Source organism: Accipiter gentilis, chromosome 21 (assembly GCF_929443795.1).
Source record: "Accipiter gentilis chromosome 21, bAccGen1.1, whole genome shotgun sequence".
Lineage (NCBI taxonomy): Eukaryota > Metazoa > Chordata > Aves > Accipitriformes > Accipitridae > Astur > Astur gentilis.
This window is the reverse complement of record NC_064900.1, coordinates 1,722,437-1,739,043: the sequence shown is the minus strand read 5'-3', so window position 1 is coordinate 1,739,043 and position 16,607 is coordinate 1,722,437. Positions and strand designations below refer to the sequence as shown.

The 16,607-nt window shown below is 38.0% G+C and overlaps 1 protein-coding gene across 1 annotated transcript in view; it reads right to left on the bottom strand.

The window, feature by feature from the left end:
- MAN1A2 (mannosidase alpha class 1A member 2) overlaps positions 1-16,607 on the bottom strand; it is a 138,089-nt gene that overhangs the window by 81,434 nt on the left and 40,048 nt on the right. Inside the window, exon 3 of the mRNA XM_049824720.1 lies at positions 10,824-10,920. Coding sequence (XP_049680677.1) covers positions 10,824-10,920 — 97 coding nt within the window. The remainder of the gene's footprint in view (positions 1-10,823; positions 10,921-16,607) is intronic.

Sequence of the window (16,607 nt, the reverse complement as noted above, 5' to 3'; positions counted from 1 at the left end):
TTGCTTAGTTCTGTTAAGTTGCTGATAACAGACAACATAAAAAGGAGTTCCTAATCTTTTGTACCAGACAATAAAGTATTTCAGCATATAAATAACATTAAATAATCAATTGTAATGCTTTCCTTAATTTTATAAATGAGGAAGTAATGGGAGCGAAGCACTGAAGTGTATGGTAGTCTTTGAATCTATTAAAAAGTGGACCTGCAGGTAGATTTTATTAATCAACAAACTGCTGCTTAAATCGCTACGTCCTTAAGACCCAAATTTAAAAACTTTGCCTACGAATTTATACCATGGTAAACCTTCTTCTCTACTCTTCACTTGATTGCCTCACTTTGCTGTCCAACTAAATCCTACACAGCCCTTTAGCTTAATTCAAAATTCATACAAGCAAGAGCTGAATGCAGTCCCTCGAGTACAAAGCCTGAATGTCCTCAAAACTAAATTTGAAAAGGGCTTAACATATTAATACCAGACCATTTTGATTTTCTACGTTTCTTTCCAATTCTGTCCTTCATTTTTTTTTTTGTTATTTTGTTGTTAAGCACAAACACAAATCTGAATTACTGCAGATAGGAAAAGGACTGTGTGCAGACCATGATTAAGATTAATGCTGGAACTATCATCTGAGTTAGCTGAAGGTTAAGACCCAGTGATAACTGAAAGACCGCAAAGTCAGGAGACAAAGATTAGGATGAGCTTCAGAGTAGGAAAGGTATGAGGGACAGGAGATGGCATTAAATTGAGTACAAAGGAGGGGACAAAAGTGTATCATATGGGAAGCAAGAATAAATAACAAGAACTGAATGGTGATGGCAATCAGCTACACACATGAAGTAGTCAATCAAAACTAACCCAAAATACAGATATGGAGCAACTCCATTTTGAGAAGTCAGGAAGTGGAAGATTGACGGGAAGAGAACCTGTCAATGATGGCTCAGAAGTATGCAGAACCCAAATACAGGCAGCAGTCAGCTGAACTCAGCAGCAAGCAAAGCAAGATTGATATTTGACAGTAAATAGGAGAGCAAGATGTTATCTGGACTCGAGTATAGTTCTGTGACCTGAGTGCAGAAATCTTATGTACAAAGCAAACCAAGTACTGATCTTCCAAGACAGTAAAGATACAATTACCTGTAAGAAATTGTAAGCTAAACTACTTTGTCAGCTAGGCAGTAGGAAAAGCATCGTGAAAACCGCACCTCTAACAGTCATCAGGTCATAAAAGCTTTTCCATTTTTAGCTAAAAGCTTGGGCCACTTCCACACATTTTGGCCTAAACCACATACTAAATTTTCTTTAAGACAGCTGAAGAGGAGCTGATTTCAGTGTGGTAGCTGTAAAACTTCACCAAAATGGTGCAAAACTTGAGTGAACAATATTAGTGGATTAGGCATAAGCACAGCGCTGCACTCCCATGGTTGAACTGTTTCGGAATTCCAGCTGCCTCGTGCATCTGCTGGCTTCGGATGACAGCAAAGTGTACTTGCATCTGCCTCCCGCTTTGTACGCATGGCCATGTAGTTGTCTTCACCATGTTTAGTTTTAGAACTTAGTATGCGCTAACGCTTATTTAGTTGTCATGCCTGTTTACTTAATAATTTAACACAGTCCAAAATAGACTGCATAGCCTTAATTTCACTTCCTTATTACAGCCCCTGTTCTTAATTCCAAATAATAGGAAACAAGTTTAAATTTAGGAATAACATTCCCACAACCTAAATAATTCCCAAATCAAAACAAACAAAGATTCCCAACAGGAAACAAATATATTTTTTTCCTCAGAGCAAACCATCTGGTTTATAAGAGAAAAACAGGAGAGGAAGCTATTAGAGAGAATAAAAATTCTCAATTTGAGCCTGAGCCCTGAACTCTACTATGACTTAATTTCTTCATTACCCTTTGATGTAGATGTTTACCTCACTATTCTGTAAGGCAGGTTACAGAAATGAGGTGTGTTTATCTAACTCCACTCTGCATCTGTGCATCTCATTATATTTTTTTTAAAGGCAGAATTTTCAATCTTCTGAATAATATCATAGGATTTAACATCATCAGTTCAGCAACACGTAAAAAAGCCACTGAGAACAACTGACCTAAATGTGTTGTACATGAGCTAATACAAACTGGGTGAGACAACTTCAGTGGGAATACTGCACTATTAAAAAGAACAGAAGACAACAGCTGCTGATCGTGAATTTTCCTGATATGCATAGGCACACTTGTGACAGTTTGATGAAAGAGCAATAACATTCAAAAAATATTCTTTGCTAACCAGAGTTGTCTTTATCTATCGCACCAGTACTGTAAAACAGTCAAGAGGGAATGTACAGCCAGATTGCATCCTGCCTGCACACATTTGCAAGTTTTAGAGAACAACCACATTCTGAATAAACACAGTATCTATTGCAGTGAAGGAAAATAGCGTTTCCAAAACACTATTTGCCCAATTAGCAGCAGAGGATAGCTTTAAATTAGATAACTGAGGAAAAGTCAGAAATTTTGTAAAGGGAAGTCTTACCTTAGCATCAATGTTACGGTCTTTAAGAAGTGAACTTGCACATGGACAGAGAATATATACAGAAGGTATCCGAGAACATCCCTTAACAAAAACTCTTAAGAAAACTAACCTGCCATAGGATAAGAGAAAATTGTTCTCACGCAAGTAATTGTTTAAGAGATAGGAAACAGGATAAGTGTAAACAGCCAATTATTATTGTGAAGGGAGCCCACCAGTGGGATCCTAGCAAGATGACTACTTGGGCACATTCTTCTTTATGAAATAATTTTGAAATATATATAAATTATCATATTTATAAATAATTTGGAAATACCATACACCGATCAGGATTTTGAAACGGAGTGCTACTGCAGAAAAGCCACCCTATAGTGGGTTTCTAGACTCCATAAGGAGCCTAAGAGACGCAAAATACAATTATTAGGAAAGGAACAGTGAACAAAACAGAAAACAGAACAAAGTTTTAGTATTCGCCTCAAAGAAAAAAACCCAAAACTTGAAAAGATACAAAGAAAGGAGATAATGATGTATAGGGTATGAAAAGACATATGTACAAGAAGTGACTTAACAGACCAAGACTCTCCATGTAAGACAGGCACACAACTGAGGGCATATGCAGTTCTACAAATTTGTGAATGGCAAGGAAGAAATGAATAATGGGTTGGGTTTTTTCCAATACCAAAACTGATCACCTAGGACAGTGAGCAGACCTCAAAACTAAAAAGCTTTCTACACAATATGGAATCAAACTATGGAACCACTCATAATAGAATACGGTGGGTGCTCTTAAATTTGCACAGACTCAAAAGCAGATTGGACAAAAATCACAGGAAAATAAACTAAAAGTGATTAAATAAAATTTGCAGCCACTGACCACAGAAGCACTAACACTGCACAAACTTTTGTAAGGCAGGGAAGTACTCTAAGAAATGCTCACTTACTACAGGATTTTCCTGCTCTCACATTTCTTCCCTAGGTACCTGTTGTGAGCAATTTTTGGAGGATGAGTAATGATCATGTTTGATCTTTCATCCGACCTGAAGGAACTTTTCTCATGTTATCAGAACACTGTCTTAATTCCAAATTTAGCCAGCAACTCTGGAGTGTTATGTTCTTTCTTAAAATTTTATCTTTCCAAAATTTGTGTTACTGGGCAAAAAAATACACATTAAATGTACATATAATATTCAACATTGCCTTAGTGTAGTCACTCATTACTGATTTTGCAGAGGACACAGCTGCATAGGCTTGTCCTAAGGCAGTTTCATTTACTTTAAAATTTGAATAGAACCTGAAATACAGATACTGGGCTGCTATCTACATCATGAAATTACCTTTCTTTACTAGTTAGTGTGAATGATTTTCTTTCCCCTTTCATTTGCCACAGAAAAAGGCAATGATGGATAGATTACTTGTGCACATACAGTTAAGATAAAAACTACTGCTCACCAAGTAGGTTGGGTTTTTTTTTCCTCCAATCAAAACAACCAGAAGTCAAGAACATATTTGTTTACATATATACCTCATACACCTTTTTTGTTTTCATTTATCCTCCACACAGATTCAGAGGCTGAAAAAAAACATGCACAGAAAAAGGATGCTGAGCAGTTGTTTCTCCGGTCTGCTGCTTCATTAGGATTTTACAATGAGAAGACACCAGAAGGTTTCAGCCATATTTTCAAAAGTCTATCCCTCAGTCTTTAGGGTATATCATCTAGTTTCTTCCCAGCAAAAGTGTTTGTCTCCATAATGTTTATAAATTTGTAGGTTATTTGGCAGTCAAAAAGAAAACAATCAGAAAAACAAAAAGCCCACAAAACCTGACACCCTTGACACTCAATTATGTGAACTTCAAAAGTAAATGACAACTAATCAGATGACAGCAGACGATAGTGTCAGAGCAGCTCAGGCAGCCCAATAACTGTTACGATGACAGATGACAAAAACGTCTAATATACTAATGAATACTTCCCAGGGTAATATTAAAAAAAAAAAAAATCTGTTAAAGCACTTTCTTGTAGTGCTTACAAGAAATACTCTGCCCCTTGTTTTTTAGACCACAAACAGGACGAAAACCACATTACTCTCCCAAGCTATACTGTATTTGCCAAAGGTATTGGAAAAACAGACTCCTTTGCCTGGCTCAGCTCCTTCTTGCAACAGCCTCACGCCCTTGCAGGCTGACAAATACATTTTCTCAGCAGGGCTTGGGAGCATCGCTGCTCCCGCTCTCCGGCACGGCGGAGAAATGCACTGTCAGATCTCCATTGCTTAGCAACACAAAGATCTGCGGCAAGAGCTTCCCACGCTGCGGCAGTGGGCAGTTGGCAGCTGGCTCAGCAACTTTCTCCCAGGTCGTGGGGGTTTATCAGCGGCACTGGTAGCAAAAGGTTGAGATGGGCTGTGCAGCAAGCCAGGTAACAGGACACGCTCAACGAGGTGGTAGAAACCATGTAGTCCACCGGCAAGTTAAAAAAATTCAGCTCGCTAGCTGCCCCAACTGAATCCTTGAGTTGTTCCCTTGGACACGTCTTGCTCGTTAACCAACATACGCCTCAAAATTTCATCTTTCCGTATGCGTGAAGCAGCACCACGTTATGTTGATGACACTGAACGTGCCAGACAAAAACCTCTCATAAAAGAGAGAACAGCTTTATTTGGTCATGTGTTAGGGAAGAGATACAGCACTGCATTGCAGCCTTGAGGCTCGACTAGGTAATACAAATGCAACCACAATGTGACTTCATTGACAATTTTCTCTTCCTCCCAGAAGACATTAACCCAAGACAGAGCTGGCAGACATCTCGGATTAAACTGACCATTTGCATGGCTTGTGAGATGAGAGAAGAGGAGAGGCATGAAAGCACCATAGATGCATGAGACACTTCTAGTGTGACAGAATACAAAATAATAATTTCATTAAATCTTTGTGCATGAGAATGGGAGCGTCTGCATGCAAGCATCTACAACTTAAAAACTCCACATCGTTATTACTTAGGAAAGATCTTTTCACACCCTTCAAAACATATCTAGGCATACATCTGTTTATGTATGTATACATTATCAGATCATCTTCATGTAACGCAGGTCATCTCTAGACAGAATACATCCAAATGCAAGGTTTAGAAATGCACTGCTAGTAATATGGGAAGTTTACGATTTTGCAAGAGTTTGCATCAGTACTTTGTCCTGTACTTATTAACTGACAAACTGCACATCTTTATTCTCAGATAGTTAACATTACAAAGAAAAAACCACACCACAAATTTCTAAACTCTCATTTCAGAAAGCATCAGGTAAGATGACAGCCCACAATTTCTAGTTTTGCAGAGGACAATGTTCTGAGTGGCCCAAGGATTGTGGCCTTTTTTATTTTTTTTTCTTAAAGTCATTCAGGTTCTCAAATAAATGTTGTATTAGAAAAACAAACATCAAAGACTAATACAAATCCACTAGTACAAACTGCTCAATTTAACTCACAGTAAAGCATCCTCAAAACTTGTGCTATGGTAATTAGTTCGTAAGCCATTGTAGTAAAAGATACCACAAAAACATATAGCTTAAAATTCTGAAGCATATCTGGAGTCGGTAATTTTAATGGTGTTTCCATAAGATGTTCACTGAGGGGTAACTAAACAAGGGCAGGGACAAATCATCTTTAAATAGCACGTTTCAGATGGTTACTCTGATCCTCAAAAGCAAATCCAATCAGATTTCACTACAGCAAGAGAATCCAACAATATCATCAACTACTCTGGTTTTTGTTAAACCCAGAAAACCTTCTGAAGTAAGCTCAGCATTTGCCGTGCTTGCTCATTACCTGACATGCATCATTCTCCATCAGCCTTTTCTCTTCACCCTTTGTGTTCTAATGAGAACTTGATGCAGATCCCATACAATCCCATCTCTGCAATAATGCCCTGCGGCTGTCATCAAATTATTCCAGCAATTTAAGCAGACCAACAAGAAAGTTAATATTTTTTTTTTAGCTTAAGTGCGACAACCACTAGCCGAGCTGCAAAAAAAAATTTAAACTAGGAAGAGCAATTACACCTCTCTGCTATACTTTCTCCTTGCCTTTTATACTTTATCTTATGGGGTAGGAATAAATAACAAAACTTGAGATTACCAGCCCTTTCAAAACCAGGCAACTTTCACAAAAATAGGAGCAAGTTATCACCCTGCTGCACCAACACAGAACATCTAAAGGTTTGTTTCCTATGTCATCTAAATGTACATATCTTTAAAAGCCCACCAATTCCCAGTCATGCTTTCCCAAAGCAGCACCGTACTACTAATGCTGTGACGCAGCTGTTGAAGAGGTACTATTCAAGATTTTAACTACTGACTGACTGTACAGTTTGATAGGCACCATTTTTAGCAGGCTCTCCTTTACAATTTACAGTCACCAGGTCAGACATCTCAAAAAGACTGGCAGGAGTTTCTAGCTGCAGGTCAGCTAAAGCAACCCCAGCAGGTTTTGTTATAAAAGTCAAACTAATAATTGGGGCAGCCCACAAAGGCTCTCACTGGCATGCTTCAGTGAGGCACAGAGCATCTTGCTTCAAAGTTTATCACCTTTCCTTATTTTTTTAATGACTTAAAACTAAGATTTACGAGAGCAGAGCAGGCCACCTCCTCTCGCCTTCTCTGATCCCAGTCTGAACCCTGCTAGATCTGGCAATGTTAGGAACACTAATGTTCCTCTTGGCATAGAGATATACACTGCTTCGGAGGGCAAGGGGAGTCCAACAAGGAAGATTTATGGCTTATTTACCTTCTAAATTGAATCGTGTTTACCCCACTTGAGAGTTATCAGTAAACCCGACTTCCCAAAGATTCATGCAAAGGGTTGCAGTGTCAACCAGCAATACCAGCTCCTTGCTGAATCTCACAGACGTGCTATGAATTGAAATGGAAGTTCAACAGACTGCAGTAATAACAGAAAATAGTTTGGGTCAAATCGGCTTTGAGATGAATAATAAAACCAGGTTTTGCTGAGCAGTTTCTTATTAAAAATAGCATCAGATTTCAAAAAGAATTATGTAATGCTTCTATAAAGGCAAATACCACCGGGAATGCTGTCGTTATGGGCAATAGATTGGTAAAGTACTAGCAATAACAATACAGCCTAGACAGTCCTTGGTACAAGTACCAATATTTTTTCCCCCTTCCCATCAACAACCCACCAAATCAACAATAGCCAATTCTATTTTAGATTTGATATATACTGAAGTCTATGTATTTCAGAAAAGTTTTTCATATGAAATAGCCTTGAACAGAGCAATCATAACATGACTTGGCTAAAAATTAAATGGCACAAAATAGCATCTGGATTTTAAAAGGACAAACACCTTAAGGAGTCAGCTGCTAGAGTTAGCAGGAATAAGAGGATCAGAAACTTAAATGTGGGGGAAGCCTGCAATTTCTTTCAGACAGCAATGCCAAAACTCCAAAGAATAAGCATTCCAAGGAGAAAAAAGTAGAAGTACTCCAGACTCATTAGGAGACATGTTAGAAGCAAGCAGAGGAGGAATGGAAAGAAAATAAAAGACTAGAGTAAAATTATAATTCAAAATTGCTTCAAAATATTGTGTCAGTCACATTAAAAACAAACGTTAGAAAAATGTTTTCCTGCCACATAAAGAAAAAAAACTCACTTCATAGAGAGTCTGGGTTACAAACCAAGGCTAATCTAAAATTATACTTGGCAAACTAAGCAACAGAACTGCATGCAAATTCAACAGCAAAGACACGTGATCATACAGGTGAACGTTAAAGCTGTTCACTGTCAGACCCAACTTCATCAGCTGGAAAAAATATAAAGAAAAGCCAGGAATTAGAGATAACATACAACTAAATCACAGGAGGCTTCAGAAAAGATTTTTCTAGTAGAAAGTAGTGCCAATGTGCAAGGTAGCAAAGAGGAGTTATCTAAAAATACTACATAATACTCTTCGGGAACCTAAGAAACGTCCTTCTGTCTGTCACGGCAGAAGCCTGTTGCTCTGGTCTTCCCTTCAGCCTCATGCTCTTTCTTGCCCTATGCTCAGAACCAGCTGCATCTCAGACTTCCACTTCACTCTTCAAACTCCTCGTCCAGCCCAGATGCTTTTTTCCCCTGAGGATGCTAACTTGCTTATCTTCCCCCCCTCAGACAACTCTCCCTGACCCAGACATTTTCTTTATAAAAGAATATAAACAAGGAAAACAATGTCAGCTTTCACAACATAGTGAAGTTTAAGAAACCAGGTTCCAGTGTATGACCAAAAGTGATCAATGCCAAGCTGTAAGGGGTTTGCCTGTAGTAAAGGCAAACAGTTCTTACTGCAAGTAGGGCTAGTACAGCACCTGAAAGTATTCTCATGTGGATTTAAATAGGCTGCTATACACTACAAGTTTGGGGGAGGAAGTGTATTTGTGGGGTTGTATTTATTTGGTTTTTAAGTACTGCAGAAAATGTAACCCAGAGGCTCTCTTTCCATTGCTTGGAGAAGGGGAAAGGAGCAGTGTGCCTAGTTAAAGTTCTCCTCCTTTCTCCATGTCCAGCACTTACTTAAGGTTGAAGCTTATCATGCAAGTAAATTTGCTGAAAAACTGTTTGGATATAAAGAAAATCACTTGTTTATTTGGTAAGATACAAGAACAGTTTCAAGATAAAATTTAAGGAGATCAGGGGAAGGGACAGAGCAAAAAAATGAAAAATCCCTTTAAGTATTACAATACTTTTGAAAAAAGTCCTTTGGCTCTTCTTTTGGAATAAGTTTCCTCTGGGAGTTTACTTTCTCCCTATGAATGAAAAAAAAGCTAACAAGATTTTTATCTAAGTCAATTTATTCTGGGTTCAGGCACTAAGCACAGAAAATGAAACAATTACACAATCCTATAATCTGTATTTCTATCATCCGAAGAAACAAATTAAAGGTTGAAAGCAAGATAAATAAAACAAATACTAATTACGAGAACCAACCTCACACAGAGTCATTAGTCAATTGCCTTACAATAAAAGCCAATAAAATCTTGATTTCAAGCAAACTATTATAACCAATACTAACATACTGAAGCTATACACAGTATATTCGCACTCATTCTTGATGTAAAGAGTGGTTATGATAAATTTGTACCTTCCTCAGACACCAGAGAGTAGATGAACACAGTATGGAACCCTGAAGAGAATTCAGAAAACCCTACTCTGTCTTAGGGCAGCTCTGTGTTTCAATAATGTGTGTTTCAATATAAATGCATGAACTTCATGGCTCAGTCATCTTAGGTGCTGTGCATTCTGGACCAATCCTGGCTTAACCTTCGTCTCTAACATCAAGGTTATGTGTTTTGCTATACCAGAGGACGAACCTAGAGAACCTCCAGGGCTCAGTCCTCAACAGTTACAACCAGGTTTTTTGAACCATCAGTCCTACAGAACTGGGGACAAATGGATTCTTTCCTGGTTTGAGTACCAATAAGATGCTTGTCACTTTCCAATCACTATTCTACTTATTCTACCCCAGTGCATTAACACCAAAAAAAGCAGTACTGCTGCAGATCACTGATATTTTAAGGAAGAAAAGTCACCTAGTCTGATCACACGTATGCAACACAAGGCTATTCAATTTCTTGAACTTTACCTTCTCTAACACTCATATTCACCCCCCATTGCTCAAATATTTTCACTCCATCCCTTGAATTTCTTCAAAACTTGCCCCTACCCTCAAACTTCTGTATTTTGAATGTTTTCTTCTTCCATTCCAGTCTACAGGTTCAGGATCCACAAGTCACACATCCAGTAACAATGTCACTTTCACCTTACCCAGACCTTTTTTTAAAAGCTACTTTAAATTTCACCTTGGTACCAGCAGCTTTTTGGCATCTAGCGTGTGCATGTTGTCTTGTATGACATTCTCATGGAACTAAACACAAACATCTCGACAAGATTAGGTTAGTTTTTTAAAAAACAAATTTATATTCATTGCATCCCAAGATATCATCACTGCATTGTAGCTTTTATTTATATACATATGTGTACACAAAGTAACAGCGCACATAGACACAGCTTAGCTTTTGCAACAATAAGAACATGCTAATCCCAAAAAGATAGTTTAGTAAAGTAATTCACTGAAGTACCGTGGAAATAATTGATACACTTCTGTCATCCACACGTCAAAAGATTTATATTAAAACAGAATTTGCTCGGATGTTTGGGTAGACTTTCAAAGAGGATAGCATGAAAAGAAATATTTTAAAAAAACCCAACAAAACAAACAAACAAGAAACCCAAAACCAAAACAAACCAGAAAATAGAGCCTACCAAATATGTTGGTGGAATGTCCTTTCCGGGCAATTGGTTTGAGCTCATTATGTCCCCATCCATATTGCCTATAATTGTCCCAGGCATGCTTCATCATCTAAGAGATGGAAAAAATAGGATTCGATTACATTATAAAACTACTTTGTACGAATACAATATTTTACTCCTTATTTAAGACTTCATCTTTCACAGTCACCACAGCATACTGATAATTACTTTGCCACTATTTCTGTTACAGAAATCAGATTTTGTAGCATGAATAAGTTTGGAAACAACTTCAAGTCTATTTAACTTGAGCTATAGAGCCTAATGCTCTGCATTAGGTTGTTTTCTTGTTCTTTCTTTCTTTTCCCTAAATATATGCACAGACATTTAAGAATTTAAGCACAAGGAATGCATTTAAGCATAAGGGATTGGTGAAAAATACTGGCTAACGTCTAAGACACTAACTAAAAGGAAAAATATCAACCCATACCTGAAGCATACAAGGGATTTATTTACACTGGTGCATCCAATTACGACTAAACAATTTTGCAAAAGGCATAATAAGTTTATTAGCAACACCTACTTGTCAAAGATATACTGTCATATAGCCTCTACCAAATGAAATGCCAAAAGCTTTGCTCTTTAGAAAGCATAATGAACAAAGCAGTATAAAATTACTAATATTTGCTCCACAAAACATTCTCAACTCTCTAATAGATGTTTCCACCACCTAGTAAGCAAGCTACATCTAAAAAACAACAGGTCTTGTTAATGCACAGGTATTGTGCACATCAGCCACTAAGCAGTGTTTTTATGGATTTGCTAAATCTTTTTAAATTCCTTGCTTGTTGATATACAGCAGAAATTCAGCAGCTACCAAATTGCAAAGTGAATGCAGTTTAGAGAAAATCAAATACTATTAGTTACCTAAACAGATCAAAGCACGTAACAGGAAGAAATAAGATTCTGAAAGACTCTGCCACAGACAAAAACAGGAACAAACATGTTCTAAAACAGCCATCAGGCTGTATCCACAACATTATACATATTTTTATATTGCACCTTATAAATGGTATTAAAATATTGTTAATATAAACAAAAAAACCCAGAAAACGCATAGGACTTAAATCATCATCTCCACAAGTTTGAGAAATGCTCTCTACGAGGAGAAAGTATGCTAATGTAACTGACAGACCAACACTAACCCTTTAAGAAACTGATTATAGCAGGGCAAGTAAAGTTTTCACTATGATTTACAAGACTAATTTTCTTATTTTAATCAGAGAGTCACCATACTCATAGAAAACAGGAAGGAACAAGTAGATGCTGGCTAAAGAGTGAGGTGCAGCCAGTTGCCTTACCAGCGCTACCTCACATAGGAGCAGCTCTCTTCTCTTACCGAGTTCAGGATTCAGTGGAAGTCAGCATCTGGTGATCCCAGCTCTTTCAAACTGCATCTAAACTGTCTGCCGAGACATGAAAAACAAAGTCTCCCTACAACCATCAAGAGATCCCTGTCCAACCTACGCCGCTGTAATTCCTTTGAACGTAAACTCCCTCCAAATTTCCCACAGCTCCGTTAACTCATGCCCAGACAATAAATGTGAACCACAGCAAAGGTATACGCACAGGCCCAGAAGCTGGGAAGCCCTCCTGTGTTAAACTGACATCAACCTGGGCACAGATGTCCCTCTCAAGATGCCAGAGGTCCCACTCCTACCGCTTGTCATTCAAAGTCAGCTCACACGTTGCTTTTGGTATTTGCACTAAAAGATTCTGACACCCGATTAGGCAATAATACTGTATTGTTTCTTTTAGCGTCATGAACCTGTAATGTAAGAAAAAGAGGATGCAAATATCATACTAAAAGAGGAGAGAAAACCCATTTCATTAGCACTCACAAATTCCTTAGTGTTTACAAAGAACTTAATCAAATTGACCAATTAATAGCTATTAGAACCTCAAGATGACTCAGGTAAAGTAGTTTTCTCGCCTGTCAAGAAAGGATCACAGCATGACAAACGCAATAAAAGCCTGATCACAGGCAGTATAGAAGTTCCTCTGAGATCTCTTAGTAACGTCATCCAGAATCAACCTACAAATTTTTAATCAAAAAATTGTTCATTAACATAAGATCATAGAATCAAGAATCACAGCACCATTCAGGCAGGAAGGGAGCTCAGGATGTCTCTAGTTCAAGCTCCTTAGTTTAAGTCCTAAAAACTCTACTTGGGAAAACAGACTTATAGTTTTGGAAGGCACTAGAGGATGAAACAAAAGAATTACTGAGCAGTGAGCTCTCTAAGTTTGATAACAGACGGATATCTAAACAAGGTGACCATGACACAGCAGATCTAACCAGCTTGCTTCCACATAAAGGAAACTGGGCTTCTGAGACCTTTGGACGCATCAAATAAATATTTCATGAAGGAGAATCAAATGACCATTGACATTTTAGCTTTGTAAAAATCTCAAAGTGTAGGCAAATACCAGTATAGATCAAAACTAGCTAAGTCCAAAAGAAGAATAACTTGTTTCCTCAAGGCAGAATATTAATTGTGGAATATTTCACTGTCCCAATTTGCTATGTTTCTGCGGGGAAGGTACAGATTTTCTTACAGACTATTTAGTTCTGAGGAAACCCAAGAAAATTATGGAAATTACGAAGGGCTAAAACAGAATACATCACAATATAAGATGTTCCTATATCCATAAGATCATAAGACAAAATTTATGCTAGGATAAAATTTCATTAAGATAGAAACTGTAAAGGAGTCAATTTCACCAGATTCATGAATTAATGCAGAAGTAACTTAAGAATACACTGCTGAGACCAGAAACTGTCAAACACAAGAGACTAAGATGCAGTTGACTGCATCATCTAAGGTTCTGACATAGGAAATCATATTTTGAGGAGATTAAGCTACTTTGATAAACACAAATGTGTCTGTCCTATCCCCTCTGCCTCCCCTAAACAGTGTACAAAGAATATGGTGTTATAACTCCCCAAGAACCTTTTGACTTCATTACGATAACTAGTCAACTGATTTTTTCCAGACGAACACTGAACATTACTCTGGCACACAGCTCATTACTCTCCTCTACCACAAAGTGAGCAGACTTCACAATATCATGTTAGCAGATAACTGCACATTACATGCAAGTGAGAAACCCCACGGCTCTTGTATACAATATTAGGTTTTGTAAGGATGATATGCCAAGAGATCTTATAACAACATGGAGATTTCTGTTACTGCCAGTACCGGTAGCATAATATACTACAGATATAACATCTATACTATTGGGAGCAGTTGTGTACACAGAAGTTCTTGAGAGACAGAAGACAGATGCCTCTACCAGCAGAAAATGTAACAGAGGATGCCACTTTGGCTCAGGAAGTACAAGCAACGTGAACTCCTGATCTGAAAAACCAGATTACCTCTATGGTTATGCCAGATAGCATCTACATAGTGGAAGCTGGAAATGCTGAAGAATAGCTGCAGGTATAGATAGGCTTTTCTTCGAAAAAAAACTTGTCTTTAAGAGGAGAGAGAAGTCTCAGACACGGACTGGAACATCAGCACTAATGATAATAGAAAGAAGGTAAAAACACTTGCAAAAAACCACCCCCAACCCTTAAAGAAGCCATGACAGAGGCATCTTAAGCTCAGGAGAATGAAAATAACAAGCTGGTCCAAGCATGCATCAGTAACTGTGAACAAGGCAAGGTGTGGATTTCCAGAGCTGACATTTCCATATCTGATAGCAGTTTGTCTGATAGCAAGGTAAGTGCTGGGGCTTGATGGCATATCATATAAAGACCTTGCAATCTGGCCACCGCAGAACAAATGGTTTTAGTGATGGACTTTTTACTGACACTATTAATGCCAGATTTTGCTTTTGAAGGCAAAATAATTCATAGGGTATAAGTCCACTGAATACCAGTCTCGAATATGGTTATTATGGGATACACCATATACAACAGCCAGCAAGATGCTGTTGCATGTACAGCTTGATAATTCTTACAAAGATGAATTTGGACTCTCCTGCGAGAGCACCAGAATGCCAAGAAGCAGGGCATGTCAAATAAAAATGCTTTTGTAGCTACACCGTTATCTAGATGCTTTTACTGACTTTAGCACATGTTCGTGGGATCTGATCCTCTACAGTCACCAGGAAATCAGGTTTTTATAACAGCAGAGTGGTAATGATGTCTTTTGACAAAATCATAATTGTAACAGTAAAAGGAGGTTACAGTGATTGAAAAGACTTTTGTAAGGGAGTTCTATCACTACAGCAGTATGTTAGAAGCAATAATTCAAACCACAGATTGGCTCAAAAGCCCCTTTCCACTCCTCAAAAAAAGGGCAGACACGTAGCAAACGGAAAATAAGAATCCTGAGAAATAAACAAAAGAAACAATTTACTGGCAAATTGCAGTATTTACGCGTCGTGCTTAGAAATGAGAAAACTATCGTCTTCTTGCCATTCCATCAGGAATGTGCATAACAGAGCGCAAATAGGTTTTGCTTTCAAAGGAACATTCTGGTTAAGGGTATGATTTCAAGAGATTTATATAAACCACCTTCAAATTCTGTTTTAAAATTAACCAAGGACTTGCTAGACAAGATTACTGCTCAATTGGCAGATTAAAAATTAATAACCTCTTTCCCACTGTCGACAGAGAATACTTTTTGGAGGTTAAATTAAAGAATTATCATTTCCTTGTATAAATACTTAGATTTTTGAGAAACTAAGATTTTTGAAGAAACTTCGCAAACTCATACAGATTATTTTATTCTTCCAGGAGCTACAAATCTCTGCCTAAGAGAAATTATTTTAGGCATCAGTCCATGCCTCTCATGCATTTCTGAACACTGCCACTGAAAAAGTCTGTTTGGAACATGTTCCTAACACACACAGAAAGATGGGTTTTCTTTTACTGATGAATCTGGTAACAAATCCATTGCTGAAACAAAGCTAAAATGTTTATCAAATGTATGCAAAAGAGGAAGCTTGTCCTTTTTTGTTGGCATGAAATACTTTAAGTCTAAGATGCCTGATGGAACTAAGGGGATACAAAATACATCAGACTGGTGAGAACTGGAACAGTAGATGTAAAGAGCCTAAACTTGGAGAGCTTACAGCAGTGAACTGACTGCTCAAATTTGTACAAGAAAGCCAAATGCTTTTTTTCCCAAGATAATGAATCAGTATTTTTGACCTTGTGTGTCCTCGTGGTATCAAGAGAAACTGGTATTCATGGGTTTGACTAAGGTCCTGTGGCGCTCAGAAAGCTACAACCTCCCAGATCATCTTTGGAAACAACCAGGACTGCACATCAGCCAGCAGAAAGCAGTTCCTTTCTTCCAGTCTTGCCTTTTCAGGCATCAATCTAATCACCTTCAACAGCTTATCCCTGCACCTCTGCCAGTTTTACTGTATCCTTTTTGAAGCTGAGACACTAGAAATAGATGAAGCGTGCAAGATGCAGATGTACCTTAGCTCCACATGCTACCATAAGAACCTTGCCTGTTTTGTTCTTCTTTCCTAAAATACTGAATATTTGCTTTTTGTCTGCTATTGAGCACTACACTGACATTTCCAAGGAACTATTATAAACACAAGAAGCTCTCATTCTCAAGTGGCAGTTAAGTCACCTCACACCTTTTCATATTAAGCATGGAGTTGGACTTTCTCCCGCTCCAGCCCCCATATGCATCATTTTACATTTAGCTGAGAAATAAAAGGGGAGATAATCACTCAGTCCCATAAGATTTTTCTGCAATTCTTCAGTCT